The following is a 27318-nucleotide window of genomic DNA, read 5'->3' as shown; positions in this document are numbered from 1 at the left end:
TCTCTCTCTCTCTCTCTCTCTCTCTCTCTCTCTCTCTCTCTCTCTCTCTCTCTCTCTCTCTCTCTCTCTCTCTCTCTCTCTCTCTCTCTCAAGAGGAAAGGGGATTCAATGAGCAACAATTACCATATATGTTCGCAAACTTACTCCTAATGAATAAGTGATTCTTATTATCAACATACAATATGCACGTCAGATCAACCAAATGCTGACCCGTTTACTGTGAATCAAACAGGCACACTATATAGTTAAGAGGATTTTTTCGTCTCTCATATCTGGGTCAAGAGCGTGAGACTGGTTATACAGCGTGGCGTGTGGGCGCCGTGACGGCCGGCGAGTCGGCGATGCGTCCAGCGGCCGACGAGGCACTGAGACAGACCAGCCCCTGTGTCGCCGACACACCTCAGTGAACGTGACAGTAACGGAGAGTTATACATCTGATAAGGTTATGATATGTACACTGCTTCAGTTAGTCACTACCCACATGCTGTCCTGAAAATCACCAGCCAACCCAGACTCTAGATTCTCTCTCAAAAGAGAGGATCAAAGATGAGCTTCGGGGGGGCAGCATGAGCCCAGAAAGATGGCGCCACTATAAACACTTGTCTGCGTCATAACGGATTGGGGCCGACCATCAGGCCCCACCAAAAAAGGAGGGTGCGTCACATCTCCTACGACACATTTCCTACACGTCACATCTACAAATTTAGAAGTCCTCCGAGCAGTGTCATATTTCCTACAGGGATACAATACATCTACACACAAAAATCTATTCAGTCACAATTCCTACAAGGCTCCAGTCACATTTCCTACAGGTCATATTTCCTACACCATGACAGCCAGCGTGCTCTGGAACTTCGGTGCAGCATTTTCCTATGAGCAATGGTTCTTCTGCCCTGCCGACACGATGGCACCTGTGCAGATTGCATAGATATTCTTGTGACAACAGCAGATAATAACAGCCCTGCAAGATGCCCTATTTGTAGACTACCCTTCATGACAGGCTTGAGATATTCATTTAAAGATTCCTTTTTAAAGTAATGTGTTCCAAAAATCAAATTTCAACTTTTTTTACAGTTTAGTTTTGTTTCACTTTTGGACATTCTACGTACTCGCAGAACTGTAGGAGATATGACAGCATAACTGTAGGAGCTACGCCGGATGCACTGATTTGTGCAGGAAATACGCTGGGCACTCAGTTTTTGTGCAGGAATTGTGCCGTACTCATGTTTTTGTGTAGGAAATATGACGGACTATGTATAAGAAATGTGACAATACTCCATTTTTTGTACTTGTGTAGGAAATGTGACTACGCCCCCAAGAAAGTCTACCGGCGCTATAGGCTGAAACGGGAAAAAAATTGTACCAGAGTCCAGATCAGGCAATCGACCAACGGTTTTTGCAGGGATTCCACGGAGTTGCAAGAGATCCCAGAATGCCTCGCAATTCAGTGAATTAAATGCCTTCTTGAGATCGACATAGCCTCCAACATCCCCTCTGAAAACTCACGTCGGCGCTTCACCAGTAGTACGCGAAACACATGGATACGGTCAGTTGTCGAATTCCCAGGCGTGAACCCGGACTGCTCAGGTCTCTGCAGCTTCAGCAGCTGGTTGCAAATCCGTATACCCAATATGTGAACAAGCACTTTGCCTGGTACACTGAGCAGTGTAACACCACGGTAGTTGTTACAGTCCTTACGGTTCCCTTTCCCTTTCCAGATAGGGACGACAAATCTTCTTAGTCAGGAGGAATGGTACTAGATTTTCTACTGTATCTTGAACACACTTCCCCATGAGCAACTCCGCACTGATGTTACAAACACCAGCTGCCTTTCCACCCTTCAATCTTGCCAAACCCCTCTGACCTTGTCAAGAAATAGGGGGGAGGGGGGTTACTTTCAACAATGCATGGATCAGCGTCCTCCATTTGCGACCCAGCAGCTCGGAACTGCCCATTCGGAGGGTGCGACAAGTACAGCTGCTCAAAATACTCGGCCCTACGAACCCTCTGCCCATCTGTGCCTGACACAAGGCAACCATTTGCTGTTCAATTAGCGCTCACTTGAGAGAGAGGTTCGAAGCGGACCTTCCTCAGAGCTCGGTAGGCAGGTCGGAAGTCATTTGCGTTGAAATGACCCTAGATGTCCTAAGCGAGACTTAGGCCATACCTCTTCTTGTCTCTCCTCAGGAGAGCTCTAGTCTTACGCGCCAAAGCCCTATATTGGTCCCAATTCCCAGCAAGCTCAGCAGCTCGACACTTCTCGGTATTCTCCAGCGTCTCCCCCGAGGCGAAACAACTTGATCTTGGGCGGTCTCCATTGCACTCCTTTGCAGCTTGAAGAGTTTCACCTTTGAAGGTATCCCTCATCGTTAAAGGGTCTTCAAGGGTGCTGAGCACATTGAGCCGATTTGAAAGTGTCACTGGACACTCCTGAGCACATGCCATATCTTTCAGTCTCTCGAGACGGAACAGAGCATGATTACACCTCGAGATTCTTTTGTACTCGACATACAGCCTAAGTGTTGCAACAACAGCCTATCGTCAATTGCAAAGAATTCTGCTCTCCGAAAAAAACAGCAGTTCTAAAGTATTTTCCAACTAGTGTATACAAGGATGTGGTTAATCTCTTAACTATCCCTCCAGCATTGACATACCAAGTCCAGCGATGCAGCTCTAGTCTCCAGTACCTAGAACCTGCATTTTTTAACATCTTGGATCTTGCCAAATTAAAAGGAGTGTGTTTTTGGTGTTTCTGGTACCAAGACCGTGGGACCAACACAACTCACAGCCTCTGTGAGTGCATTAGTAGCATTGAATCCGACCAAGACAATGAGTGTGTCCCGAGAGGGACATTGGTCTGATACGGAGTCGAGTTTGACGTAGAATACCTCCTTCCCTTCAGTTTCATACATCTCTGTAGATATGGACAGTGTAACACGAGACATGAACCCCAGGGTGTGCTCCAGCTTCGCTCGCATTATACGCTCATCAAACGAAGTAACCTTAACCACAAATGGCTGCAATTGGCTAGAGATGCCTAAGCTACCCCTTAATTACAGGGCCCATTGATCATGCCGGCCTAGTAGTAGGTGTATCCTCCCCCGACACACACTACTGATCTCGCCATTGCCAAGCCGCCTCGTCTAAGAGAGTACAATTATATCCACCTGCAGCCTTCTGGGCTCATTCTCTAGCTAAGGCAGTCGTTGATACTCAGAGGGGCTCAGGACGTTCCAGGAACCCACATGCAGAGCCCTACGAAGGTTAATCCGGAGGCTGATTTTGCAGGCGGGCGCTGCTTCTGCGCCACACCGACCATCCCAAACACAAAAAGAGGGGTTGAGGCCTTCCCCCTACGAGATCCGGGGTATTCCGTAGGTTTTGCCCTACACTCGTCATTGACGGCAGGATCGTCCGTTGCGGATGCATAAAGGAAGCCTGCCGCACTGTCGGGCCCCCAGCAGAACCGGATTAGGATCGAGGCTTTACGGGAAGGGGTTGCAGGCCCCTCCCCAACCAACCCAAATAAGGGGCTGGAGTGACTGCTAGACGTAATTAGGGACACAGGACCCCTGAGAGGATTAATCCCCGGACCACCCATAAAGGAAGCAGCTTAAGCAGGAAGGACGGGAATAGAGAGCAGCAGCTCAGGGAGGCTGAGGAAGCTGCACTCCTCATCTAGATAGACCATAAAGATAACATTTTCGTAACTTTATTGTTGTTGTTGTTGTTGTTGTTATTGGTGGTGGTGGTGGTGTTGTGCTGCTGCTGTGTCTCTCACCAGTCAAGGTGCGATAGTGAAGGACGGAGCGTAACTCAATGTAACGATTTTAAGCCTTAACTTTATTCTCTCGTTCTCAACTTTCTTTCGACTTTCTTGCACTTATTTTTCTCTTTTTCCGTCATTCTTTTAGTTTCGTTGTCCTTCTTTCTTCCTTTTTCTCTTACTTTTTATCTTTTTCCTCAAACTTTCCTTCCCTGTTTTTCTTTGTAAAACTTTGTTCCCCCTCTTTCTAGATTTCATTCCTTTATTCATTTCCCTCTTTTCATTACTCTCGGCACGCACCGACCGGAGCCGTGGCCCCCAACGCTTTCTAGTTAACCAGCGGGTGTGATGCTGTGCCGTGTGTTGAGGCAGAGAGAGCCTGAAGCTGAAAAGAACTACGCCCGACACACACACACACAGAATTGTGTGTGTGTGTGTGTAATTCACCTCTTGGTCTGCTGCGGGTCTCTCTCGAGACAGCCAGCCATTCCCCTACGGAAGAGCACAGAGCTCGTAGTACCGATCTTTGGGTAGGACTGAGACCACTCACACACAACACACCGCGACGACGAGGTCACAACTTGCCTGACGTCGCGTACCTACTCACTGCTAGGTGAACAGGGGCTACACGTGAAAGAAGATAAACCCAACTTATCTTCACCCGGCCGGGGAATCGAATCCCGGTCCTTCTGGTTGTGAGCCAGACGCTCTACCCCTGAGCTACCGGGCCGTGTGTGTGTGTGTGTGTGTGTAGGGGAGAAGACCTTTTGCTTGTTTACGTAACGACGGAGGTTTTAGCGATCCCCGAGACAGTAAAAAGTAAGGCTGGGGGCATACACAATAGCTGCGCGTGGCCTTGGTGCGCCTCTTCGTCATATTGTTTTTTGAGCCTGGAAGGTAAAGTAGGGATCATTGACTATAGTTGCGCGTGGCGGCGGTGCTCATCTCCGTCCCGTCCCGTCCCGTCACCGTGGTAGTAGAAAACCCACTAACCTGAAACAGGGCCCGTACAACACCAAGGTTACCACATTTTACCTTCCCCGGGTTTCCCCAGTTATACATTTATCGACCATCCCGAAAGGAAGGATGAACAGCTGGATTGGCGTGCCCAGGTCAGGGATTCGACCACAGTCCTGCAGATTCGTAGGTAGGGACAGTAACAACTTTACCGAGGAGGCGCTGTGGTGGGTGATACCTCACTACCCCTGGTCAAAGGGCAAGTGCAATATTCGGTTTACCACATTTCATTTACTCAGGTTTCCGCAGACACCCGAAAGGACCCGAAAAGACTTACCCGAAAGGAAGAATGAACAGCTGGGTGGGCTGCGAGCCGACTTCCCAGGCCGTGATTCGAACCCAGGCCCGCAGATTCATAGTTAGGCATGCTAACCACTACACCATGGAGGCGCGCATGCACAACACCACTTACATTCTCTGCTGTCGGTGTTTATATTTCATTTGTTTCTTGTATGTTTGTAATAAGATAAATATTCCGAACAGCTTTCGAGGAGAAACAAATGTTAACGCACATCCCATCATGCCCTTACTTTGGTGTTGGGCTTATTATATTTTCCGTCTGTGATGGCTACGATTTGCAGCCGCTGTCAGGGAGACAAACTCCACGGCCAACATCGGTATTCAGCAGCAGCTTGAATGTCGATGCACCTTCAAGCCTCGAATTTCCAATCAATTGTCAATAGAAAAATATTCACTTCTATTCTAAAGAAAGCAAAACTTGTTTAAAAACATTATTTTTACTATTAGCTGGGATCTCTTGCAGGATAAATGCAGTGCGTAGCTAAAGATACTTTCGTTCAATGGCCTGGTGTAAAATAAAACAATTTTTGTAACTGCGCTCTTGCTCCAGTTCACCGTGCTTTCTAATAGTTTATTTTATTTTTTTTAAAGTTGTGTGCCGATGGCTCCCTTTTGCAAGTGTACTGGAGGCAAAATTTGCTGCAATATTGACTGCAATCTTCAGAGCTGTTGGATGAGAATGGTCCATTACATTTGGTCATGCCATTGCAGGTATTGAGGTCTGAAGATTGATACGAGACAGCAAAGGTTACGTTTCCTGGCTGCGCGTTGTGTTGAATAACGACATGTTTTTTTCTTCTTCATATTTTCCAAGTTGACAATAAAATCGGATCAGAAAATGAAACAATAGAAATAACGACCTTCACATCAGTCTACCTCAAGTCTAAAGGCGGCGGCTGAGCGGTCAGCGTGCGGGCCTGATGATCCTGACACTCGCGTTCAGGTCCGCCCGCCGCTACAAGCTGACAATTTTCACCCATCGCCAAGTGGCCGAAGATAACCGACATTCCGTCATGATGTCCACCTGTCAACCTGGACTTTAACGAAGCTCTCTCAAGCGGATCAAGGGAAGCTCCGGAGGACAGCATTCTCTCTCTCTCTCTCTCTCTCTCTCTCTCTCTCTCTCTCTCTCTCTCTCTCTCTCTCTCTCACCGGCTTGATGATGTGCGGGTAGTTGTCGTTGAGGTCCAGGATGGTGACGTGCACGGTGGCGGGGTCGGCGTCGTGGCCCTTTCCGCCCTCGTCGTTGGCTCACGGATACAGGGTCATAGTGCCTCGGATTGCCTCCCTGTCTAGGCACTGGTGGGAATAGCGGTCAAACTGGTATTGAGTACAGAGGAGAATAATAACCGACACGTCTGCAATGTGTTGGTTTCCGGTCACTGCGACACTTACAAGTTTTGATTATGTTCAAAGACAGACCACCTGTTCTGGACACTAAGGTCTGTGTAGTCTGAACGTCCATGTAAATCAATGTAAATCTCTCTCTCTCTCTCTCTCTCTCTCTCTCTCTCTCTCTCTCTCTCTCTCTCTCTCTCTCTCTCTCTCTCTCTCTCTCTCTCTCTCTCTCTCTCTCTCTCTCTCTCTCTCTCTCTCTCTCTCTCTCTTCTTCTCCCTTTTCTTCCTCCTTTTCTTCCATTCCCTTTTCTTCCATTCCTTCTCTTCCACTTTCCTTCTCTTCCACTTTCCCTCTCTTCCACTTTCCCTCTCTTCCACTCCCCCTCTCCTTCTCCCCGTCATCCTCTCCCCCCTTTCCCTCTCCCCGTTTCCCCTTTCCCTCTCCCTGTCTCCCTCTTTCCTCTCTCACCCTCCCTATCCCTCTCCTTTTCCTTTTCCTCCCTCTCTCCTCTCCGTCTCCCGGAACACTCACGCCTCGTATGGAGAGTTGGCCGGAGCGACTGTCAATAGTGAAGTTCCGCTGTTCGTCGGGGGACAAGTAGTAGAGGATGTTCTGGTGGACGGAGGGCGGCAGGTCGGGATCCAGCGCCGACACCTGCTGGGGTACAAAGGTCATGGTGGTGGTGGTGGATTTTGTAGTTAGGTGGTGGTGGTGGAGGTGGTGGTAGTGGTGGTGAGTTAGTGGTCAGGTGGTGGTGGTGGTGGTGAGGGTGGTGGTGGTGGGTTTGTGGTCAGGTGGTGGTGATGGTGCGATGATGAGGAAAAAAAATGAGAAGAGGGGAGAAGAGGACAGAACAAAGGAGTTGGAGAACTAAACAGGTGAGGAACTAAATTGATTAATATGGCAGCTCTAGACGCGCGCGCACACACACACACACACACACACACACACACACACACACACACACACACGACAAATAATACCTAGCATCCTTACCCTGACGAGGATTAAAAAATCAAGGAAAACTACAGGAAATTTATCAGGTAAAATAAAAAAGTTTGACAATCCTCTCATGGAAGGATTTGCCAGGAAAAAAAGTAGTTATAAAACAAATTAAAAGTTATCCTGTCGTATTTATTCTTCTGTTTCGTAATGTTTCCGCACCCAGACTTGAACCCATTCCGGCGCACAGGCTAATCCTACCCTGTTTATTGGTACTCCTCTAAGCCTCTGACCCGTGTTTCTGGTGGTCTTATTGCGACGCGCCTCCCCGAACGACAAGGAAACTAAAGAAAAATACGAGTGACGCTGAGCCCTCGGGTAAGACTAAGCCACAGAAAAGATGGATTTAAGGTAACTCTCCAAATTATGGCTTTGTAACCCTGGAGCAAAACAAGGGGAGAAGAGGGGGAGGAGGAAGGAAGGAGGGAGAAAGAGCGGGAGAGGACTAGAGAAACCAGGATAAAAGGGAAATGGGGAAGAAAAGAAGGGAGGATGGAGGAAAGCGATGGATTGTAGATAGGGAGAGTATGTGAGGAAGAGGCAGGTCAAGGAAGGGAAGGGAAACGAGAGCAAGAGACGGATAGAAAACTGAGAGGGAAAGGGCAAGAAGGAGGGTGGGAGAGCATAAATGAAAGTGGGCAAAGAGGAGTAAAGACGTGAAGGGAATGGAATGAGGGTCAATAGAGGTGAGGAAGCGGCGGAAAGGAGGGAAGGAAGTGAAAAGGCGGTATGAATGGCAGAGGAGAGGGAAGGTAAGAAGGTGAGGGGTCGACGTCGAGCGAGATAAGCAGTGAGGGATTACGAGAAAAGTCGACCAAGAATTAGATGACAGTTTTGCTGCAGGAAGAATATGGAGTAAAGAGGAAGCACATAACGCGAAGGAAAAATATAATAAACACACACACATACTACTTTGTTCATTTGTCTCATTCATTTCATTTCATCTTCCATTGATGTACATTTTCAGCTCTAGGGCTGCCTGGTACTTCATGCAATAAGCCGCTTATTATTATTATTATTATTATTTTAGAGAGAGAGAGAGAGAGAGAGAGAGAGAGAGAGAGAGAGAGAGAGAGAGAGAGAGAGAGAGAGAGAGAGAGAGAGAGAGAGAGAGAGAGAGAGAGAGAGAGAGAGAGAGAGAGAGAGAGAGAGAGAGAAAATGCTGGAGACGTGTGTGGAAAAGAAAAGGAGAAAAGTTCGCCGGAGGAAAGAATTAAGAGAGACAGTGGGCTGAAGGGCGTAAGTTTAATTAGCACTTGGGGTAAGAAGAAACTTTTAAAGAGTCTCTCCACCATCCACCTCGCGCCGACTAAAACAATAAGGCTTCAAAAAATGATATATAAAATCCCGCGGAAGAAAGAACAAGTCCACGCAATAATAATAAAACTTCCTCTGCTCATTAAGAGAAACCTGGCACACACCTGGCTAGCAAAAGAAGCCTAAAAATACACCAGGTCATCTAATGGAACGGAGACACATACCTGGCAACCAAAGGGATACCGAACACATGCCTGGCTATCAAAGGGAACCCGAACACATGCCTGGCTATCAAAGGGAACCCGAACACATGCCTGGCTATCAAAGGGAACCTGGACATACACCTGGCAATCATTGGGAACCTGGACACATACCTGACTATCAAAGGGGCGGGACACGCATCTGGCTATCAGAGGTAACTTGAACACACACCTGGCCAAGTGGGTGCGAGCAGTCGGTGTTCTCTGTGACCACGAAGGAGTAGTTGCCTCGCTGGAACACGGGCCGAAGGTCGTTCACGTTCATCACCGCCACTACCACGTCCGTCAGGGCCGGGGCGTTGACGCCGTCATCCACCCGCACCCGCAGCGTAAACTGAGGGAACAGTCACTTGCACGTTACTACCTTCTGTATGCAATGTACACATTATAATAAAATACTAAGTGAGAAGAGATCTATCCAGGCTTGTATCGACCCAGAATAACATCACAGAGCGGCAGCAATGATATATTAATCCCTTAACACAGCAACACACACAAACCTCACCCGAGACGCGGTCGTACAATTTTATGTGACGGTACAATGCCACGGGTGCGTCTGGGACCCAGAATATGCTGACCACACAGAACACAAGCTGCTGCAGGTTTTCACTGGTGTGGTTCAGGAACTTTCATCCATTCAAGATGACCATCTTGACAGGAATTTTTTTAATTAAAAATGCTACTGTACTCTGCACACACACAAAAAATCTTCAGTATGTATGCTTCTTTATGGGATTACTAGTGCCCTTTAGTAATTTGATTATGTTTGCCACCTTGATTTGATTGTCAACACTGATAATGTGGTGCTGGGTGCTCGGTGCACCAGCTGCCATCTCGCGGTGAGCGTGTGGTGTCGTGAGCAAGGATGTCGGAGATGGAAGCAAACCATGCCTGACAAGTGTTTGTGCGAGTCGGTCTTTATGCAGCACAGACATTAATAACCACCAGCACCTCAGTACTTACACCGCACAGTCGACAAGGCTACGCCACACTGACTAACTGAAGCACTGGGGTCAGTGGTTCAGTGGTTCAGTTTGAGCTCGACAGAGCAAGCGAGACCACTGAAACAATTACCTAAGAGTTGTTCGCTTGTTCCTCCACTCACAAAGCTCTTGGAAGATGCTTGGTGATTTGATTATTTCATTTAGGTATCAGCTGTGTTGGTAGGCTCGATGAGTTTGGCTTGATAGGAATATTTATGTATGAAGTGTGTGCCTATATACACATACTCCGCTTGATTGCTTTCACTTTTTTCTCTGTGGAAGCAGCGCTTAGCAAGCTTTTTTTGTAAGCCCTGGAGCTGATTCCTTTACTGTAAAAAAGGTCCTCCAAAGGGTTAAGATAGACCCCGGGGGTCGATGGGGACCATCCAAGGGATCGATAAATGGCTGGGGAACAAAAGGGGAGAGAGTTCATGAAAGGTCAATCTTTCGGGGTCGAAAGCTAAGATGTATAGTACTTTCATTTATCTATAACGTCCCGACCAGCTCCTGTATACCTGTAGCCCGCCGCCCCCTTTCCCTTGTCTCACCTATCTCCGCTATCCTGGGAGAGATACACCCAAGCGTACTATTACCCTTATTATAATAATAATAATGATAATAATAATAATAATAATAATAATAATAATAATAATAATAATAATAATAATAATAATAAAGATAATTTATAATTATTATTATAATTATCATCATCATCATCATCATCATCATTATTATTATTATTATTATTATTATTATTATTGTCATTGCTATTATCATTATTATCATTTCTAGTATCATTATTATCAGAAGCAGTAGTAGAATCATTACTATTAAAATAATTCGTTGTACTTTTAATCAAGTATATTAGTGTTTACTAAATTATTTTCACATAATAAAAGCATGAGGTTCGAAAAAAATATTTGGCCGTCATGGCTGCCTTCCTTCCCTCCCCGATTTATCTTTCATCCTTCTACAGTTGGTGGTGTTCCTGCATTATTGAGGCTACAAGAGCAGTAGAGTATCTCACACAATATTAATATATAATTATACGGATTTTCGCGCTCGGTGGCATTTGTTTTACTGCTCGGCTGGTACCCGACATGATGAATTGTTTATTCATTCCGATACCTTTTGTTTCTCTTGGCTGTATACTATGTTTCACAAGGACAGTACTAATGGGACTGACACAGATCAGCCACCATACACCCATAGTGCAAAGTCAAAGAATTAGAGAGCAAAACATACAGTCAAGTGCCGTAATCTAGGTGTGGATCCGTGTAGAATCACCGGGCATCTATAAAAAGCCTTCACACAATGGCACACAACAGATGTGCCCTTCTGGACACAACTTGTGGTGATATTTATACATATTTGATTAATTGCGCGCGCGCGCTAGTGAGAGAGAGAGAGAGAGAGAGAGAGAGAGAGAGAGAGAGAGAGAGAGAGAGAGAGAGAGAGAGAGAGAGAGATATGGGCGTCCGGAGGGGGGCCGGGGAAAAAGGGACAGATGCCCCCCCCCACCCCCACCCATAGGAAATCTGATATATTCCCATTCACACTTTCGTTAGCAAGTTTTAACAGAATTCATATTTTTCAAAACCTCAGAAGGGTACCTGGTGCTGCAGTTATTGGGAAACTGTGTGCCGCTGCCTTGTGGTTCACCAAGGAAAATATGAAATTTGACGTATATATGTATAGGATCTAAAACATATTGGCTCTGACCCCACTCTTGAAAAAACTGCTGCGGACGCCCCTGAACATACCGAGAGAGAGAGAGAGAGAGAGAGAGAGAGAGAGAGAGAGAGAGAGAGAGAGAGAGAGAGAGAGAGAGAGAGAGAGAGAGAGAGAGAGAGAGAGAGAGAGAGAATATGTGTGTGTGTGTGTGTGTGTGTGTGTTATTCACCTCTTGGTCTGCTGCGGGTCTCTCTCGAGACAGCCAGCCGTTCCCCTACGGAAGGAACTCAGAGCTCGGTGACCGATCACACAACACACCGCGACAACGAGGTCACAACTCCTCGCCTTACGTCTCGTACCTACTCACTGCTAGGTGAACAGGGGCTACACGTGAAAGAAAATAAACCTAACTTATCTTCACCCGGCCGGGGAATCGAACCCCGGTCCTTTCGGTGTGTGTGTATGTGTGTGTGTGTGTGTGTGTGTGTGTGTGTGTGTGCGTAGTAGAATAGCAGTGTACTGGTGGGAGGGGGACTCACCAGACGAAACTCACCCACACTTACCCATTTTTTTTCTTTACAATGATACTCTATCACACACACACACACACACACACACACACACACACACACACACACACTCAATCAATCAACTACTACGAGGATGGTGCTGAGGTAGTGACGGAGGGTGCAGTGGCGCGCCTTTACCTCGGTTCAGTCCACACCCAAAAAACGTACAACAACCATCTTCACTGTTAGCAGAAGTGTGTGGCATTTATTTCCTCTCTTTCTCGTGCATAAATATATACGCAGACTGCTTACAACACTCCAAAATCCTTCTGTTCGTTGTTAAGTGCTTTAGCAGCCAAATTAGCTTTAAGATGTAAACCTCTGCACGGGAACTGAGCTTAGATGACGTCAAAGCGCATTTTATGTTTGTTTGTTTGTTTGGTGCGTGGTAACGTCACTGGAAAATTATCTGTATGTATCCAAATCAGAGTTTACCACGTCTTTTTTAAACTATATTCCCTCCTTATATACTCGGAATACTCATAAATGCCATGCTAACACCCGATTGAAAACGATTGGGAGAAGGGACTAATTGTGGAAATGTAGCTTTGTTTTTTTACAAACAAACCCAGCACGTAAATCGTGGCTCAGCTCCAAAAGGTCCCAAACACCCATGAATACCATAATAACATCATGAAAATAACTACCCCGTGTTTGGTATTGCTCGCGCCCTAGCTACAAAATATAAAAATCCCGAACTCTCATAAATACTTTACTGACGTCATAAAAACATCAAATCCACGCTCAGGGTTTGATATTTTCCCCATCAGGCACCATTCAGCCAGCAGTGCAAAGACTAAAGTTACTTCACTGGTGGGACTACGGTAAACAAGGAAGTCCTCACGCCCTAGCCGCCAAGGGTACTGGGAGACTGCCTAATATAAGCCCGGCACCCCTCAAGCTAGTTATCCCTACAAGGGGACTCACGTTTCGGTCCATCACGGGGTAGTCGTAGTCCAGCGGCTTGTTCACCAGCGGGTCGATGCGGAATTTTCTCTCTTCATTTCCCTCGACGATTTCGAACGTGAAGTGATTGACTGGAAGGAAAGAAAAGAAAGATATTAATAACGTCGAAAGGAAATCGTTAAATGTCCTGAATGAGCCTTTGATATTGTGCACAAGCAAGTACATATGTATGAATTATAGAGTAGACAGTTATTGTTGATTTTTTTCATACATTTTTTGCGAGAAACTCGGACCTCCATTTACCAACATATGCCATGAACTATTTCCACTCCAACACAAATCTTCTGAACCGTCTGGCCCTTAACACGCATTAGCAGACACATAACCCACACCAGGCAACAGACACGCACTACCATCTTTTTCATTATTTCACCCATACTCTCCCATTTCTTTTTAGTTTGTAGATGTCTCACTCTTCGTATCACCCTGCCCTTACAACTGCCCCTGAACTTCACACTTCCTAACCGTTAGTTGGTGCCTCACCTATGTCCTGGTCATCTACGGCCAGGCGTATCCCCGTGGGCTTGCCGGCTTCCCTGTTCTCGGGCAGCTGTACCTCGTACACCCCCTGCGAGAGGTCGAACTGGGGCGCCACGTCGTTGAGGTCCTGCACCGTGATCCAGTAGGTGGTCATGCGCTCGTGATCTGGAGGGGACGGAGCCAGACGGACGTTTATTGTATATGGTGTGAGGAGACATACAACTTCGCAGTTTTATATGTATAGGATAAAGATATTTCCCGCTGCTTCCATAGATAAAGGAAACGGGGGCTGTAACTTAGTTTCAAAGGTGGTGATATAGTTCTATTGCTGCTTGTGGAGGTGGCCATGATTGTGATCCTTGTGTGTATTTGGGGGTGGGGTACTTTTTTTTGTGTGTGTGTGTAATTCACCACGGCCTGATCACGAGTTGGACTCGCGTTACCCAGCAGGTACCCTCCCGACACGAGCAAGTGAATGCTCATTTCGTCGATCTCCGGGTACTGCCAGGACCTCACACATTACACACCCCATCCCCCTTGCTCAAGGGGGGACAGTAACCACTCCTAGTCAACGGAAAGAATCCGGCCTGCGTGTGTGTGTGTGTGTGTGTGTGTGTGTGTGTGTGTGTGTGTGTGTGTTGGTGATGGTGTTGTTGGTGACGGTGAATATTTTTATGCTACCGATGGAGAAAACTGTTTCACCACCCAGACACGATTCCAGGAAATAAGAAAAAATCAAAGAATAATAACGGCTGCATGCATCCTGTATGAGCGTAGGTGTGCTGTGAAGCCTGTAGCCGCACTTACTGGTGAATGACGCACGGTGACGCGTATACTAAAGATTACTGAGTCGTACAGGTCATATCTGCCTCTCTATCGGCTTGCTCGCTGCATGATGCTGATCCACTATGGAATATTTTGGAACAAAAGTCTACGCTGTTTTTATGTAAGATTTCCCAATGAGTTGCAATCACAATTAAGTTTTTTTTTTTTTTAAGGTGGAAGCTCATACTATTATTTTTTTTCTCAGAATTCTAAAACGTTCACAAATATGTATAAAAACCGGGATAATTTAGAGCCATGAAATTTATTATCGCTATTACCTGAAGGAGAAAAACATGTCGATCAATGCAAATCGGTAGAGAGTATCGATCCGAACGGTTACGTTATGTTACTACAGCGAGCGTCTGTCGGGCACTAGCGCGTTCAAAGGGTTTAAAAACACTTACAGATATTTATGACGCATACAGAATGCTTCGGTGCTACAGAGCATCACGCAAGGAGGCACATGTGTTTGCGGTTCAAGGAAAACAAGGACCAATTTTAAATAGAGAAAAAAAAAAAAAAAAGATCGGCATTATAATCAAACGTGCCGCGGATATAGACCTAGTTATAACTTACTGGGTAGATTAGGAAGTTCGATGCTACAGGACCACACACATAATAATAAGGAAAGCAAATTGAGACATTAAAAAAAAAGGCAAAATATATATGAATAAAAGTGTCCCTGAATCTTGGCGCCGAGGATGAGCACGGAAACTTATCTAATTAATTTTCGTTGGAAGAAACTTTCGCCTGATATTTATTATTAAAAAGTTTAGGAAAGACGCCTAAGAAGGGCTGATCCTTGAGTGTCTAGTGTGTATCTCCTACTTTTGGAATGGAAGCCTCTTACTGATCACTGACTCACCTGGCACGCCGTCGGTCACCTGGATGGGCACGCGGTACTGGCTCACCTCCTCCCGGTCCAGCGGTCCTGTCGTCCACAGCTCCCCGTTGGTCTTGAGGGTGAACTTGGTGATCACGTCGTGGGAGGCCGTGGCGTCGAACGAGTACGTGAGCTGCCGACGACAACAGAGAAAGAGAAAGAAAAAGAAAAGTGAAGTAATGGAATTCACAAAATCACGTGCCGACTTTTTTTTTATTTATTTTGTAACGAAGCAGGATTATAAGAAAAAAATACGAATATCTTAACACTCAACGCTTCTTATTTTCTTTGTTGACTTTTGTACATGAGAATTATTACAATGAAATGTGATACTGACAGTGTAAAGTCACAGGGAGGAAAAGACGGCACGAGGCAGACTTTTTTTATATTCTTTTGTAAGTGTATTACAACTTTTGCAATTTCATCATTACAAATCACCACATAAAGTTTAAACTTGTAAACCAGAGAAAAAGGAAATCACATTCAGGCGCTGACTTTTGAGAACTTTGAGATTGGGGCTTTTTATTGTCTTTTCTAAGTATTTCCATTGAAAGGCAAAGATACACTCGTCATTAGAACAGTTAGATTGAAGAGCTAGATGATGTGCGTCAGTGATAAACCACACAAAAAGTACGCAACCAGTGAAAAACGAGTAAAACTTCAAAACGGTTTAAAATCAGGGCACACACTCACGCTTCAACTGAGCAAAAACACCGAGAAAAAATCTAAAACAGTCACCGGTCAGGCTTTTTAGATTTCTTTTTTCTGCGGGCTATTTTTCTTGTCTTTTTTTGTTTTTTGCCCTTGAGCTGTTTCCTCTACGGTAAAAGAATAACGAAAAAAAACCCTGCTACGTCAAGGCTGGAAGGATGAAACATTTCCACCACGCACTGACAAATCGTTCCCATCATCAGGGTGGAGGAAGGTGGTCAGTGAATGGCCCATTATACAAGCCATCGACTAGTGGGAGACCGCAGCTGTGTCATTAGTTTCGCCACAACGAACCCCACCCCATGGACACGTATACCTCCCCTTACCTTACCTTTCCTACCTTTGACTTCCCTTCCCTGTCCGTCCACCCTTCCATCCGTCCTCGCATCGATTCCCTGTTGTGGCAAATGTGTTTAATCCTGCCATCCATCGCGGCGGCAGACCCAGCAATTCATCAAGACGACATGCACATACCCACACCCTTCCCTCACTCCTGCCATGGAAATGACACTAAATATGAAAGATTTAAGGTGGAGGGAAGGAAGGGGTAGGAGATGGTAAGGTGGAAGGGGAAGGAGTAGTGGCAAATAGGGTAGAAGGGCGGAGGACGGTAGAAGGTGAGGTGGAGAGGGGACGGGCATCAGCAGGTAAGGTAAGGTGAAGAAGGAAGACGTAGTAGCAGGGAAGGTGAAAAGGGAAATAGCAGGTAAGGTGGATGTGGAAGTAGTGGTAGCAGGTATGGTGTAGGGGGAAGGAGCAGTAGTAGGTATGGCGAGGTGGAGAAGGAAGAAGTAACAGCAGGTAAGGTGAGAAGTATCGGGTAAAGTAGACACGGAAAGAGGAGTATGGTATAAGGAGGAAGGAGCAGGTGAGGTGGCAGGGGAAGGAGTAGTAGGAAGAAAGGTGAGGTGAAGGGAGAAAAGTAGTGGGAGGTAAGGCGAGGTGAAGGTAAAAGACGTAGCAGCAGAGCCATGGCTAGACGGCAGGGGGAATTGATCATCCTGTCTGAGCCAGGATGGGAGGAGGTGATGGACATATCAATATTAGAAAGATGATAGAGATACGAAGGGGAAGGACCTGGGGTTAAGCAGAACCTGGAGGGAGGAGGAGGAAGAGGACGAGGGAGGGGGTGAAGAAGGGGCGTCGAGGGAATGAGGGGTAGAAGTAGGGGTTTAAGGAGAGAAGAGGAGGAAAGCAGAGGGGATTCGGAGCCGGAAGAAGGGGAGACAGGCCATTTGGGAGTCACAAGTTAGTCTGTACTTCGGGGAGGTGTTCACGGCGATGAGGGGAAGAGGGAGGAAGGGGGTGGAGACTGGAGGAGGCAGGGGTGGAGAGACTGGACGAGGCAGGGTGGAGAAACAGGAGGAAGCAGGGGTGGAGGGGGTGGAAGGGTTGGAGGAGGCAGAGTGTGGAGGGATTCACACACCTTCCTGTACTCTGGGGAGGCGTCCTTGTCCACGGCCTGGATGGTGGTGATGAGCGTGCTGTCCGTGTTCTCCAGCACCGCGCCGTCGAAGGGCTGCAGCAGCGGCGCGTTGTCGTTCATGTCCACAATGGTGACCAAGACCTGCTGCTCCAGGCGGGCGTTGCGCTCGTTCTGCGGCAACGCAGGAGTTCTGTGATTATGGGCGAATATGATACAATGAAAAAACTCGGAAGTCACACACACAAAAAAAATATCGTTAAAGAGTGATTTAGTGATTATACGTGATTCATGGAGTTGCTTTTCTTTTAGTTTGATTGCCAATGTGTTGTGTCCCTGTAACGTACACGCATACATCCATAAATATTATACATACATGAATCTAGATAGACATACAAAGACAGGAGGAAAAGTAACCTCATCGACTAGTCTTGTCATATTGCTACCAACGACAACTACGCCGCGTCTCCGCCGTCCACTCATCACTAGCCACAGCTTGAGCTTGGACAGCTAGAGTTACTACACTACATCGGTGCCATTCACTACCTGCAGGTAAAGTCTGTAGGTCTGGACAAACTCGCAGTGGTGGGAGTATACTTGTTACTTCATATTAAGGCAACTGCTACGCCAACTCTCGGCCGGCCACTCACCACAATCTGCAGGTTGAGTTTGTAAAGCTGGACGAACTCGTAGTCGAGGGTTCGCGTGGCCACGAAGACGGTGACGCCGGCGCTGTCCCCGCAGACAGAGCTTTGCTGGTCAGGCAGCCGTCTTCTGAGGGAGGGAGAAGAGCGGTGACGTGGAGGGACAGATAAAAACGGAGCACGGGTAGAAAAAAAAACATAAAACGATTGAAATATAGGGAAATTTAACTGAAAAGTATTTTGATATAGAGTATGAGGGGAAAATACAAAAGAGATAAAATGGGGCACATTCATTAAATGAATAAACTTTAATATTTGAAGCACAAAAGGTAGGGTTAGTAAATTATACTCTGATAATAGGAGAGATCACATGCAACGTAGTTGGGATACCACAAAAATATTAAAATAATTATATCGTAGGGTGAATAGGTAAATAAAAATAAGCCAACTTAAAAAAAAAAATCCATTACAGAAACTGCAATAACACAGTGAAAACCCATTACGCTGGCGAGTACTCACCTGATGGCAAACGTGCCCTCGGAGTTGGTGTCCGGCGTGTCGCCGTTCACGAGAGTGAAGTAAACACTGGGAGAGTCCGCGAGGTTCGATCTAGAACAGAAAAAAAATAATAGAAAGAACAGAGGCGGGGATAAGTGCTGTGTAAGGATGAAGAGAGAGAGAGAGAGAGAGAGAGAGAGAGAGAGAGAGAGAGAGAGAGAGAGAGAGAGAGAGAGAGAGAGAGAGAGTTGAGGGATGTGTGTGTGTGTGTGTGTGTGTGTGTGTGTGTGTGTGTGTGTGTTGTTGTTGTTGTTGTTGTTGTTGTTGCGGGGATAAGTGCTGTGTAAGGATGAAGAGAGAGAGAGAGAGAGAGAGAGAGAGAGAGAGAGAGAGAGAGAGAGAGAGAGAGAGAGAGAGAGAGAGAGAGAGAGAGAGAGAGAGAGTGTGTGTGTGTGTGTGTGTGTGTGTGTGTGTGTGTGTGTGTGTGTGTTGTTGTTGTTGTTGTTGTTGTTGTTGTTGTTGTGTGTGTGTGTGTGTGTAAGATTACACACCAATAATAATGTTTCCAGCATCCATCACAGCATCTATTCCAGTGTTCCTTTGTCAGACAAACGTCAGACGTCACCACCAGCCCGTCATTCCCCTCTGCCTTCCCGGCGCCAGCTCTTCCTCTTTTCTTTTTAAACGCCACGAGCAGCGAGGCCAGGAAATGGTTCTGGGGATGGCGGGAAAATAACCACCCTGCCAGCCTCCGCCGCCACCATCCCCACGTGACAGGAACCAATCTGCCACGACCCGCCAGCTGATGACACATTCACTCTCTTAATGGGAATCATAACGCCCCGGCCCCCAATGGTACGGGTTGACACTCGCCTCTACACTCCCACTATCCTCGCCATATCAGTTTTGGAGTTACAGCATCTGTCAAAACGCCTGAGAGTTTTGTTTCTTCACTGTGAGTCTGTGAGATTTCAACCTATTGGCGTTCCTTCACGTCTGCGATCTTAAGAGGCACTGTAGTAGTAGGTGATGTTTGTTTTGGTTCTTGTTTTGCTTTTGTAATCACAACGGAGTCCCTTTATTGTAGCTCCGGCATTGTCCCATTGAGTTTTTTTTTCTTTTCACTTTGCCCTCACTTCAGCTACGACTTTGACCCCCTATTCGTCTGCAGTGCATGTCCCTTACTACATTCAAAGACATAATTTATTTTGAGGGCTCTGTTACTGCACCCCTCACTCACAAACACACCACCACCACCTATGTGTTCCCCCCTCCCCTTTCCTCCCCTCTCCTTCCCTCCTCTCCCTTCCCTTTCTCTCCCCTCCCCTACCTCTCATCTCGCACGCAACGCCACCACCCATATTTTCAGTCCTTCCCTCCCTTTTCCTTTTTTCCCCTCTCCTCCCGTACCCTACGTACCTCTTCCCTTCCATTCCCCTCACCTCTCACACAGTACCACCACCCGCATTTTCTCCCCTCCCTTACTCTCCCTTCCCCTCCCCTCCCCTGCCCCTCACCTCGCACACAGCACCACCACCTCCGTGTTCTCTGTGGTGTTCTCCGGGATGGCGGGCTGCCGGGGGTGTTGGCCGACCACAGTAGGCGGCAGCTCCCCCGAGGACACCACCTTGATCGTGACTGGCGCCGTGGACCACAGGGACGGCGTGCCTCCCACCGCTCGCACCCGCACGTGGAAGATCTGGGTGTTGGCCTAAGGGGGAGAGGGGGGGGGGAGTGATGAAGGAAGAAAGGGAAACTGGAAGGATGGAATGAAGAAAAATGGGAAGGATGGAATGAAGGAAAATGGGAAGGATGGAATGAAGGAAAATGGGAAGGATGGAGAGAAGAAAAATGGGAAGGATGGAAAGAAGAAAAATGGGAAGGATGGAATGAAGGAAAATGGGAAGGATGGAATGAAGGAAAATGGGAAGGATGGAATGAAGGAAAATGGGAAGGATGGAAAGAAGAAAAATGGGAAGGATGGAAAGAAGAAAAATGGGAAGGATGGAATGAAGGAAAATGGGAAGGATGGAATGAAGAAAAATGGGAAGGATGGAAAGAAGAAAAATGGGAAGGATGGAGAGAAGAAAAATGGGAAGGATGGAGAGAAGAAAAATGGGAAGGATGGAATGAAGGAAAATGGGAATGATGGAATGAAGTAAATTGGGAAGGATGGAATGAAGGAAAATGGGAAGGATGGAAAGAAGAAAAATGGGAAGGATGGAAAGAAGAAAAATGGGAAGGATGGAAAGAAGAAAAATGGGAAGGATGGAGAGAAGAAAAATGGGAAGGATGGAGAGAAGAAAAATGGGAAGGATGGAAAGAAGAAAAATGGGAAGGATGGAAAGAAGAAAAATGGGAAGGATGGAATGAAGAAAAATGGGAAGGATGGAAAGAAGAAAAATGGGAAGGATGGAGAGAAGAAAAATGGGAAGGATGGAGAGAAGAAAAATGGGAAGGATGGAATGAAGGAAAATGGGAAGGATGGAGAGAAGAAAAATGGGAAGGATGGAGAGAAGAAAAATGGGAAGGATGGAGAGAAGAAAAATGGGAAGGATGGAGAGAAGAAAAATGGGAAGGATGGAATGAAGGAAAATGGGAAGGATGGAGAGAAGAAAAATGGGAAGGATGGAGAGAAGAAAAATGGGAAGGATGGAATGAAGGAAAATGGGAAGGATGGAGAGAAGAAAAATGGGAAGGATGGAGAGAAGAAAAATGGGAAGGATGGAATGAAGGAAAATGGGAAGGATGGAGAGAAGAAAAATGGGAAGGATGGAGAGAAGAAAAATGGGAAGGATGGAAAGAAGAAAAATGGGAAGGATGGAATGAAGAAAAATGGGAAGGATGGAAAGAAGAAAAATGGGAAGGATGGAGAGAAGAAAAATGGGAAGGATGGAGAGAAGAAAAATGGGAAGGATGGAATGAAGGAAAATGGGAAGGATGGAGAGAAGAAAAATGGGAAGGATGGAGAGAAGAAAAATGGGAAGGATGGAGAGAAGAAAAATGGGAAGGATGGAGAGAAGAAAAATGGGAAGGATGGAATGAAGGAAAATGGGAAGGATGGAGAGAAGAAAAATGGGAAGGATGGAGAGAAGAAAAATGGGAAGGATGGAATGAAGGAAAATGGGAAGGATGGAGAGAAGAAAAATGGGAAGGATGGAGAGAAGAAAAATGGGAAGGATGGAATGAAGGAAAATGGGAAGGATGGAGAGAAGAAAAATGGGAAGGATGGAATGAAGGAAAATGGGAAGGATGGAGAGAAGAAAAATGGGAAGGATGGAATGAAGGAAAATGGGAAGGATGGAATGAAGGAAAATGGGAAGGATGGAATGAAGGAAAATGGGAAGGATGGAGAGAAGAAAAATGGGAAGGATGGAATGAAGGAAAATGGGAAGGATGGAGAGAAGAAAAATGGGAAGGATGGAATGAAGGAAAATGGGAAGGATGGAGAGAAGAAAAATGGGAAGGATGGAATGAAGGAAAATGGGAAGGATGGAGAGAAGAAAAATGGGAAGGATGGAATGAAGGAAAATGGGAAGGATGGAGAGAAGAAAAATGGGAAGGATGGAATGAAGGAAAATGGGAAGGATGGAGAGAAGAAAAATGGGAAGGATGGAATGAAGGAAAATGGGAAGGATGGAATGAAGGAAAATGGGAAGGATGGAATGAAGGAAAATGGGAAGGATGGAGAGAAGAAAAATGGGAAGGATGGAATGAAGGAAAATGGGAAGGATGGAATGAAGGAAAATGGGAAGGATGGAGAGAAGAAAAATGGGAAGGATGGAATGAAGGAAAATGGGAAGGATGGAATGAAGGAAAATGGGAAGGATGGAATGAAGGAAAATGGGAAGGATGGAATGAAGGAAAATGGGAAGGATGGAATGAAGGAAAATGGGAAGGATGGAATGAAGGAAAATGGGAAGGATGGAGAGAAGAAAAATGGGAAGGATGGAATGAAGGAAAATGGGAAGGATGGAATGAAGGAAATATGAAAGGGGAGAGAAAGAAAATAAAACACAAGTTGAAGGAAAAAAGATGGAAGAATGAAAGAAAAGCAGAGAGGATGGGGCGAAGGAAGAAGAGAAACAAACAAACGAGGAAGATCTGGGAGTTTGCCTGGGGGGGGGGGGGGTGATGAACGAAGAAAGAGAAAATGGGAAGGATGGGATGGAAAGAATAAAACATAGAAAGGATGGAATGAAGGAAATGTGAAAGAAGACACAAAGGAAATAAAGGAAAAGCTGAAGGATGAATGGGAGATGGAAGAATGAGAGGAAAGCAGAGAGGAAGGGACGAAGGAAGGAGAGGAATAGGACAGAAAAAGAAAGACGAAGAAACAAACCAATAAAGCAGAGAAGCAAGAAAGTAAAAAGAAAAAAAGAAGAAAAAAAGTTAGGAAGCAAGACAGGAGATCGGGCGGAAAAAAAGAAGAAATAAAGAGGCAGAGAAGAAAGGAAGGAAAAAGAAAGAAAAAACCAGGAAACAAGGAAGTAGACGAAGAGAAAGAAAACAAAAATAGAAAAGCTAGGAATCAAGGAAAGAGACGAGGAGGATGAAAACAGGAAAAGAGAAGCAAGCAATCAAGGAAGCAAACGAAGAGAAAGAAATCAAGGAGCCGAGAAGAAAGAAAACAGGAAAAGAGAAGCAAGCAATCAAGGAAGCAAACGAAGAGAAAGAAATCAAGGAGCCGAGAAGAAAGAAAACAGAAAAAGAGAAGCAAGCAATCAAGGAACCAGACGAAGAGGAAGAAATCAAGGAGCCGAGAAGAGAGAAAACAAGAATCAAGGAATCAAGGAACCAGACGAAGAGAATGAACACAAAAATAGAGAAATATTAAAAAAAAAAAAATCAAAATATGCATCAGAAAATTTAATGTGCGTGACCTTTGAGTCGGTCCAGATGCCACTCCGTAACCTTCAAAATTCCAATATGATTATTAGCACACTAAAAGTCGCTCTTTTCACGACCTTTACCTGAAATTCTCATTGATTCCGTTCATCTCTCTCTCTCTCTCTCTCTCTCTCTCTCTCTCTCTCTTTCTATTTCTATCTAAGTATCTGTCTATCAATTTATCAATATTTATTGCTTGCCAATCATTACAACGAAACTAAATATCTATCTATCTTTTTCCCTATCATGTTACTTTCATTCTATCAATGTGTCTGCCAACTGCCAATACATTCTCTGCATGCAACTAGTTATGCATTATTCTGTATCTCTACTCGTCACATTATCTATTAAAAACAAGTACCATACCAATGTGACTTGATATAAAACCACAAGCCCTATACACAACACTTCCTTCCATAACACTCCTCTTCTTCCCTCCTTTTCACCCTTTCCTCTGCCCTCTGACCTCTCCCTTCTTCCATCCATCATCCTCTCCTTCTCTCTTCACCTCCGTTCTCAGGCCGCCTCCCATGAACCGTCACCCTTATCTCCCTCCTCCCTCTTCGTCCGCCGCCCTTGCAGTACTCACCATAGTCGGTTGAAGAGGTCGCTTTAGGGTGAGAACGCCTGTCAGAGGCTCTAGGTAGAAGAACTCCAGGTGGTTCGGGTGCCCCTCAAGGTGGTAATTGATTCTTGCATTCTCACCTGTGTCCCGGTCAGAGGCGGAGACCCTGAGCACCGGGGTGGCCGGGTTGTGGTCTGTGGCCAGCGTCTGCTCGTACCGCTGTTGTGGGAAGGAACATGTTGTGAAGGGGGTGACCCAGGCAAGCCGAGCGCTTAAATCACTGCACCATGCGAGAGTTGTGTGTAATTCACCATTATCTGATCACGCGATAAACCCGCGATCGCCAGCCTATACCCTCCACGAATGAGCATGGAGGTCACAAGATCTCTGGGTAGGCTACTGCCAAAATCACACACACACACACACACACACACACACACACACACATATCGCGCGCCGGTATGTGTGTGTGTGTGTGTGTGTGTGTGTGTGTGTGTGTGTGTTTGATCACAGCAAAATTATTTATGCAACCTTTCATCAGCGTTCTTTTTCTCAGTATTCCTCCAGCTGTTCTGTGTTGATGGATATATCTGTATAATGCGGTTTTGTCCACAAAATACACAGAATATCAGCCTCAAGCCATCCACAACTACAGGTGATTCAGTAAACTTTGAGTCGCACAAAACATGAGTAGCAAGAGGACTAAAGAACGTTAAAAAAAAAAAAAAAAACGAATAGTTCTCCCTCACCTCCACAGGTACTTCCTTTGGACGACCTCGCTAGTATTTGAGTCGGATCGAGATGACCTGGTGACCTTCAGACTCAGTAGCAATAAATCACTATCTAAATCAATCAGGCACAATATCCCTCTGGGGCTATACATATATAGTACTTCTTCTTTAAGAGATTGCGACCCTCCTACCACCTTTGACTCCCACTCCATAAAAACAGCATTCGACTAAATTATTCCCGATCCAATACTTCAGCGAGGGTTTAATTTTACAATCCATCGTGTGTGTGTGTGTGTGTGTGTGTGTGTGTGTGTGTGTGTGTGTGTGTGTGTGTGTGTGTGTGTTTTAGCCCTTTTCGAAATACTTACAAATTCTGAGTCAGTGCATCCATCAAGTCTTAATTAAATCTCACCTCTGTGTTAATCTCCAGAGACAATCAAGATATAACTAAACTATAAGGCACTTCAAACTACGCCCATTCCCCCATTATAAGTTATGCAGCTCGGACAAAAGCAACACGTGTTCCCGGGGCCAAAAACTTCATCTTAACGACCCCGCAAGAAGGCCCGTCTAACAAACTTTCGCGAAGTCGCACTAAGATATGTGGGCCATCCATCTCCCTCGATCAAATGCGACGTGTCTGGGCGATGCCTTCACGACGGCCCACCTTTCCTCTTGCTCGTAATTTTCCTGGTGGCCAACTTTTCATCCTCTGCTATAAATGAATTGTCTCGTATTTACTAAACCATAAATTAATCCTTCCATGTTTTATGTCTCATCTGTGTTCAAAGACTCATGCAAGTTCCCAATTATTATTACTGTATTTTTGTCCTCATTGTTTGGTCGTTGCAGTTTTCAAAGATTTATTCTCGCCTTTCTATCTTTTACTCTCAACAAACATAAACTAATCGGCGTCGGCAGTGTCATTCAAGATCCTCCCCTTACTATATTTTTGTCTTCTACGCAGGATCGTTGTAGTTTTCAGTTTTATCCTTTTGTCTTAATTGATAACTTTTACTCTCAACAAACAGAAGCCTACCTATGCACGTGTACTTTAATGTCCTCCCGTTCCTTTATTTTGGTCCTTTTCGTCGGGTTGTTGCAGTTTTCAGTTTTAGTTTTTCGTCTTTGTACCTTTTACTCTTCAACAAAAAGTCGTCTATCCCTGCGAGTGTGCTTTTTAAGGTCCTCCCGTTGCTATATATTTATCCTTTTTGTAAGGTTGTTGTAGATTATAGTTTTACCCTTTCGTCTTCATACCCTTTACTCTCAGCAAACAGAAACCTACCCCTACAGGCACCGTCCTTCAAGCTCCTCCCGCAGCCGCCCCAGGAAGCCGTCAACTCACCGGCAGGTCAAACACGGGCGGGTTGTCGTTAACGTCCTCCACCACGACCCTGAAGGAACACGACGTCTGGCGGGGCTGCAAGCCACTGTCCTTCGCGATGACCGTCAGGAAGAACTCTTTGTCCTCGCCGTCACGGTCCAGGCGCTGGCGGGCACGAGGTAAAGGAAGATGAAGGTGAGGAGAAGGGAAAATATGAAACTCCAAGAATGATGATTATTGCAAAGGATATTCACCTTCTCTCTCTCTCTCTCTCTCTCTCTCTCTCTCTCTCTCTCTCTCTCTCTCTCTCTCTCTCTCTCTCTCTCTCTATATATATATATATATATATATATATATATATATTTATCTATCTATCTATTTTACCAGGAGGACGGGGCTGCCAGCCGTCACGTTCTCCGTCACGTGGATGTCGTCGTAGGACTGGCAGTCGGGGAACACGGGGCGGTGGGCGTTGTCGTCTGGGTGGTGGAGAGGGGGGGGAGGGGGGTATATTATTACCATTTTTTTACCATTATTGTTATCGTTGTTATTTGTAATGCTGCCAGCGGTGTCGAACATGACTCAGAAATGTAGTTGTTAATATTGAAACATTCCAACATCATCCCTCTAAAATGATTTGTTTAAGCTCAAGCCATTTCATGCATAAACTTAGTATCTCGTTAAGCAACTCCAAATTTCTCAACTTTCAGCACTTACTGCGGCTCATAATGTGATCTATAAAGTTTAGTGGCCATCAGTGTCTCGAAAACTAATTTGTCCATTAACTACGCAGACCCGGGCCTCTAAAACTTTATTTCCTCACCTTAAGCGAAAGACAACATTAAAAATCTCTTCACGTAACATTCTTCAACCTCGGCTTTTAAAAATAATTCCGTCAGGAAACTTCAATTAATAACCTTTCTCGCCCGTGGCCTGAACTGTATCAGACAAACCCTTTCCAATTTTAGTGCAAGTTCTTTCAAATATTCTCCTTTACACACACACACACACACACACACACACACACAACAACAACAACAAAAAAAAAAAAAAAAAAAAAAAAAGCACCGCGTTGCATTTATTAATCCAGCAACGCACGGCATGACTTAATTATTCATACCTGAGACGAGGCGAGCTGCGGCAGCGTGGGAAGGAAGAGCTGAGATTAGTGATGCATGGAAACAGCAGAACGGAAGGGCAAGGCTTCC

General features: G+C 45.7%; 1 protein-coding gene across 1 annotated transcript in view; it reads right to left on the bottom strand.

Annotated features, from left to right (window-relative positions):
* The window catches only part of LOC126992946 (DE-cadherin-like), a 48494-nt gene that overhangs the window by 16910 nt on the left and 4266 nt on the right, over positions 1-27318 (bottom strand). Inside the window, exons 3-15 of the mRNA XM_050851776.1 lie at positions 26495-26589; positions 26132-26275; positions 24077-24271; positions 20115-20308; positions 18619-18708; positions 18106-18229; positions 17459-17629; positions 15304-15454; positions 13617-13778; positions 13095-13204; positions 9114-9275; positions 6954-7079; positions 6236-6382 (exon numbers count right to left, since the gene is read on the bottom strand). Coding sequence (XP_050707733.1) covers positions 6335-6382; positions 6954-7079; positions 9114-9275; positions 13095-13204; positions 13617-13778; positions 15304-15454; positions 17459-17629; positions 18106-18229; positions 18619-18708; positions 20115-20308; positions 24077-24271; positions 26132-26275; positions 26495-26589 — 1772 coding nt within the window. The 3' untranslated portion in view covers positions 6236-6334. The remainder of the gene's footprint in view (positions 1-6235; positions 6383-6953; positions 7080-9113; positions 9276-13094; positions 13205-13616; positions 13779-15303; positions 15455-17458; positions 17630-18105; positions 18230-18618; positions 18709-20114; positions 20309-24076; positions 24272-26131; positions 26276-26494; positions 26590-27318) is intronic.

Source organism: Eriocheir sinensis, unplaced genomic scaffold (genome assembly GCF_024679095.1).
Source record: "Eriocheir sinensis breed Jianghai 21 unplaced genomic scaffold, ASM2467909v1 Scaffold529, whole genome shotgun sequence".
Taxonomy (NCBI): Eukaryota; Metazoa; Arthropoda; class Malacostraca; order Decapoda; family Varunidae; genus Eriocheir; species Eriocheir sinensis.
This window is presented reverse-complemented; position numbering and strand designations above follow the sequence as displayed.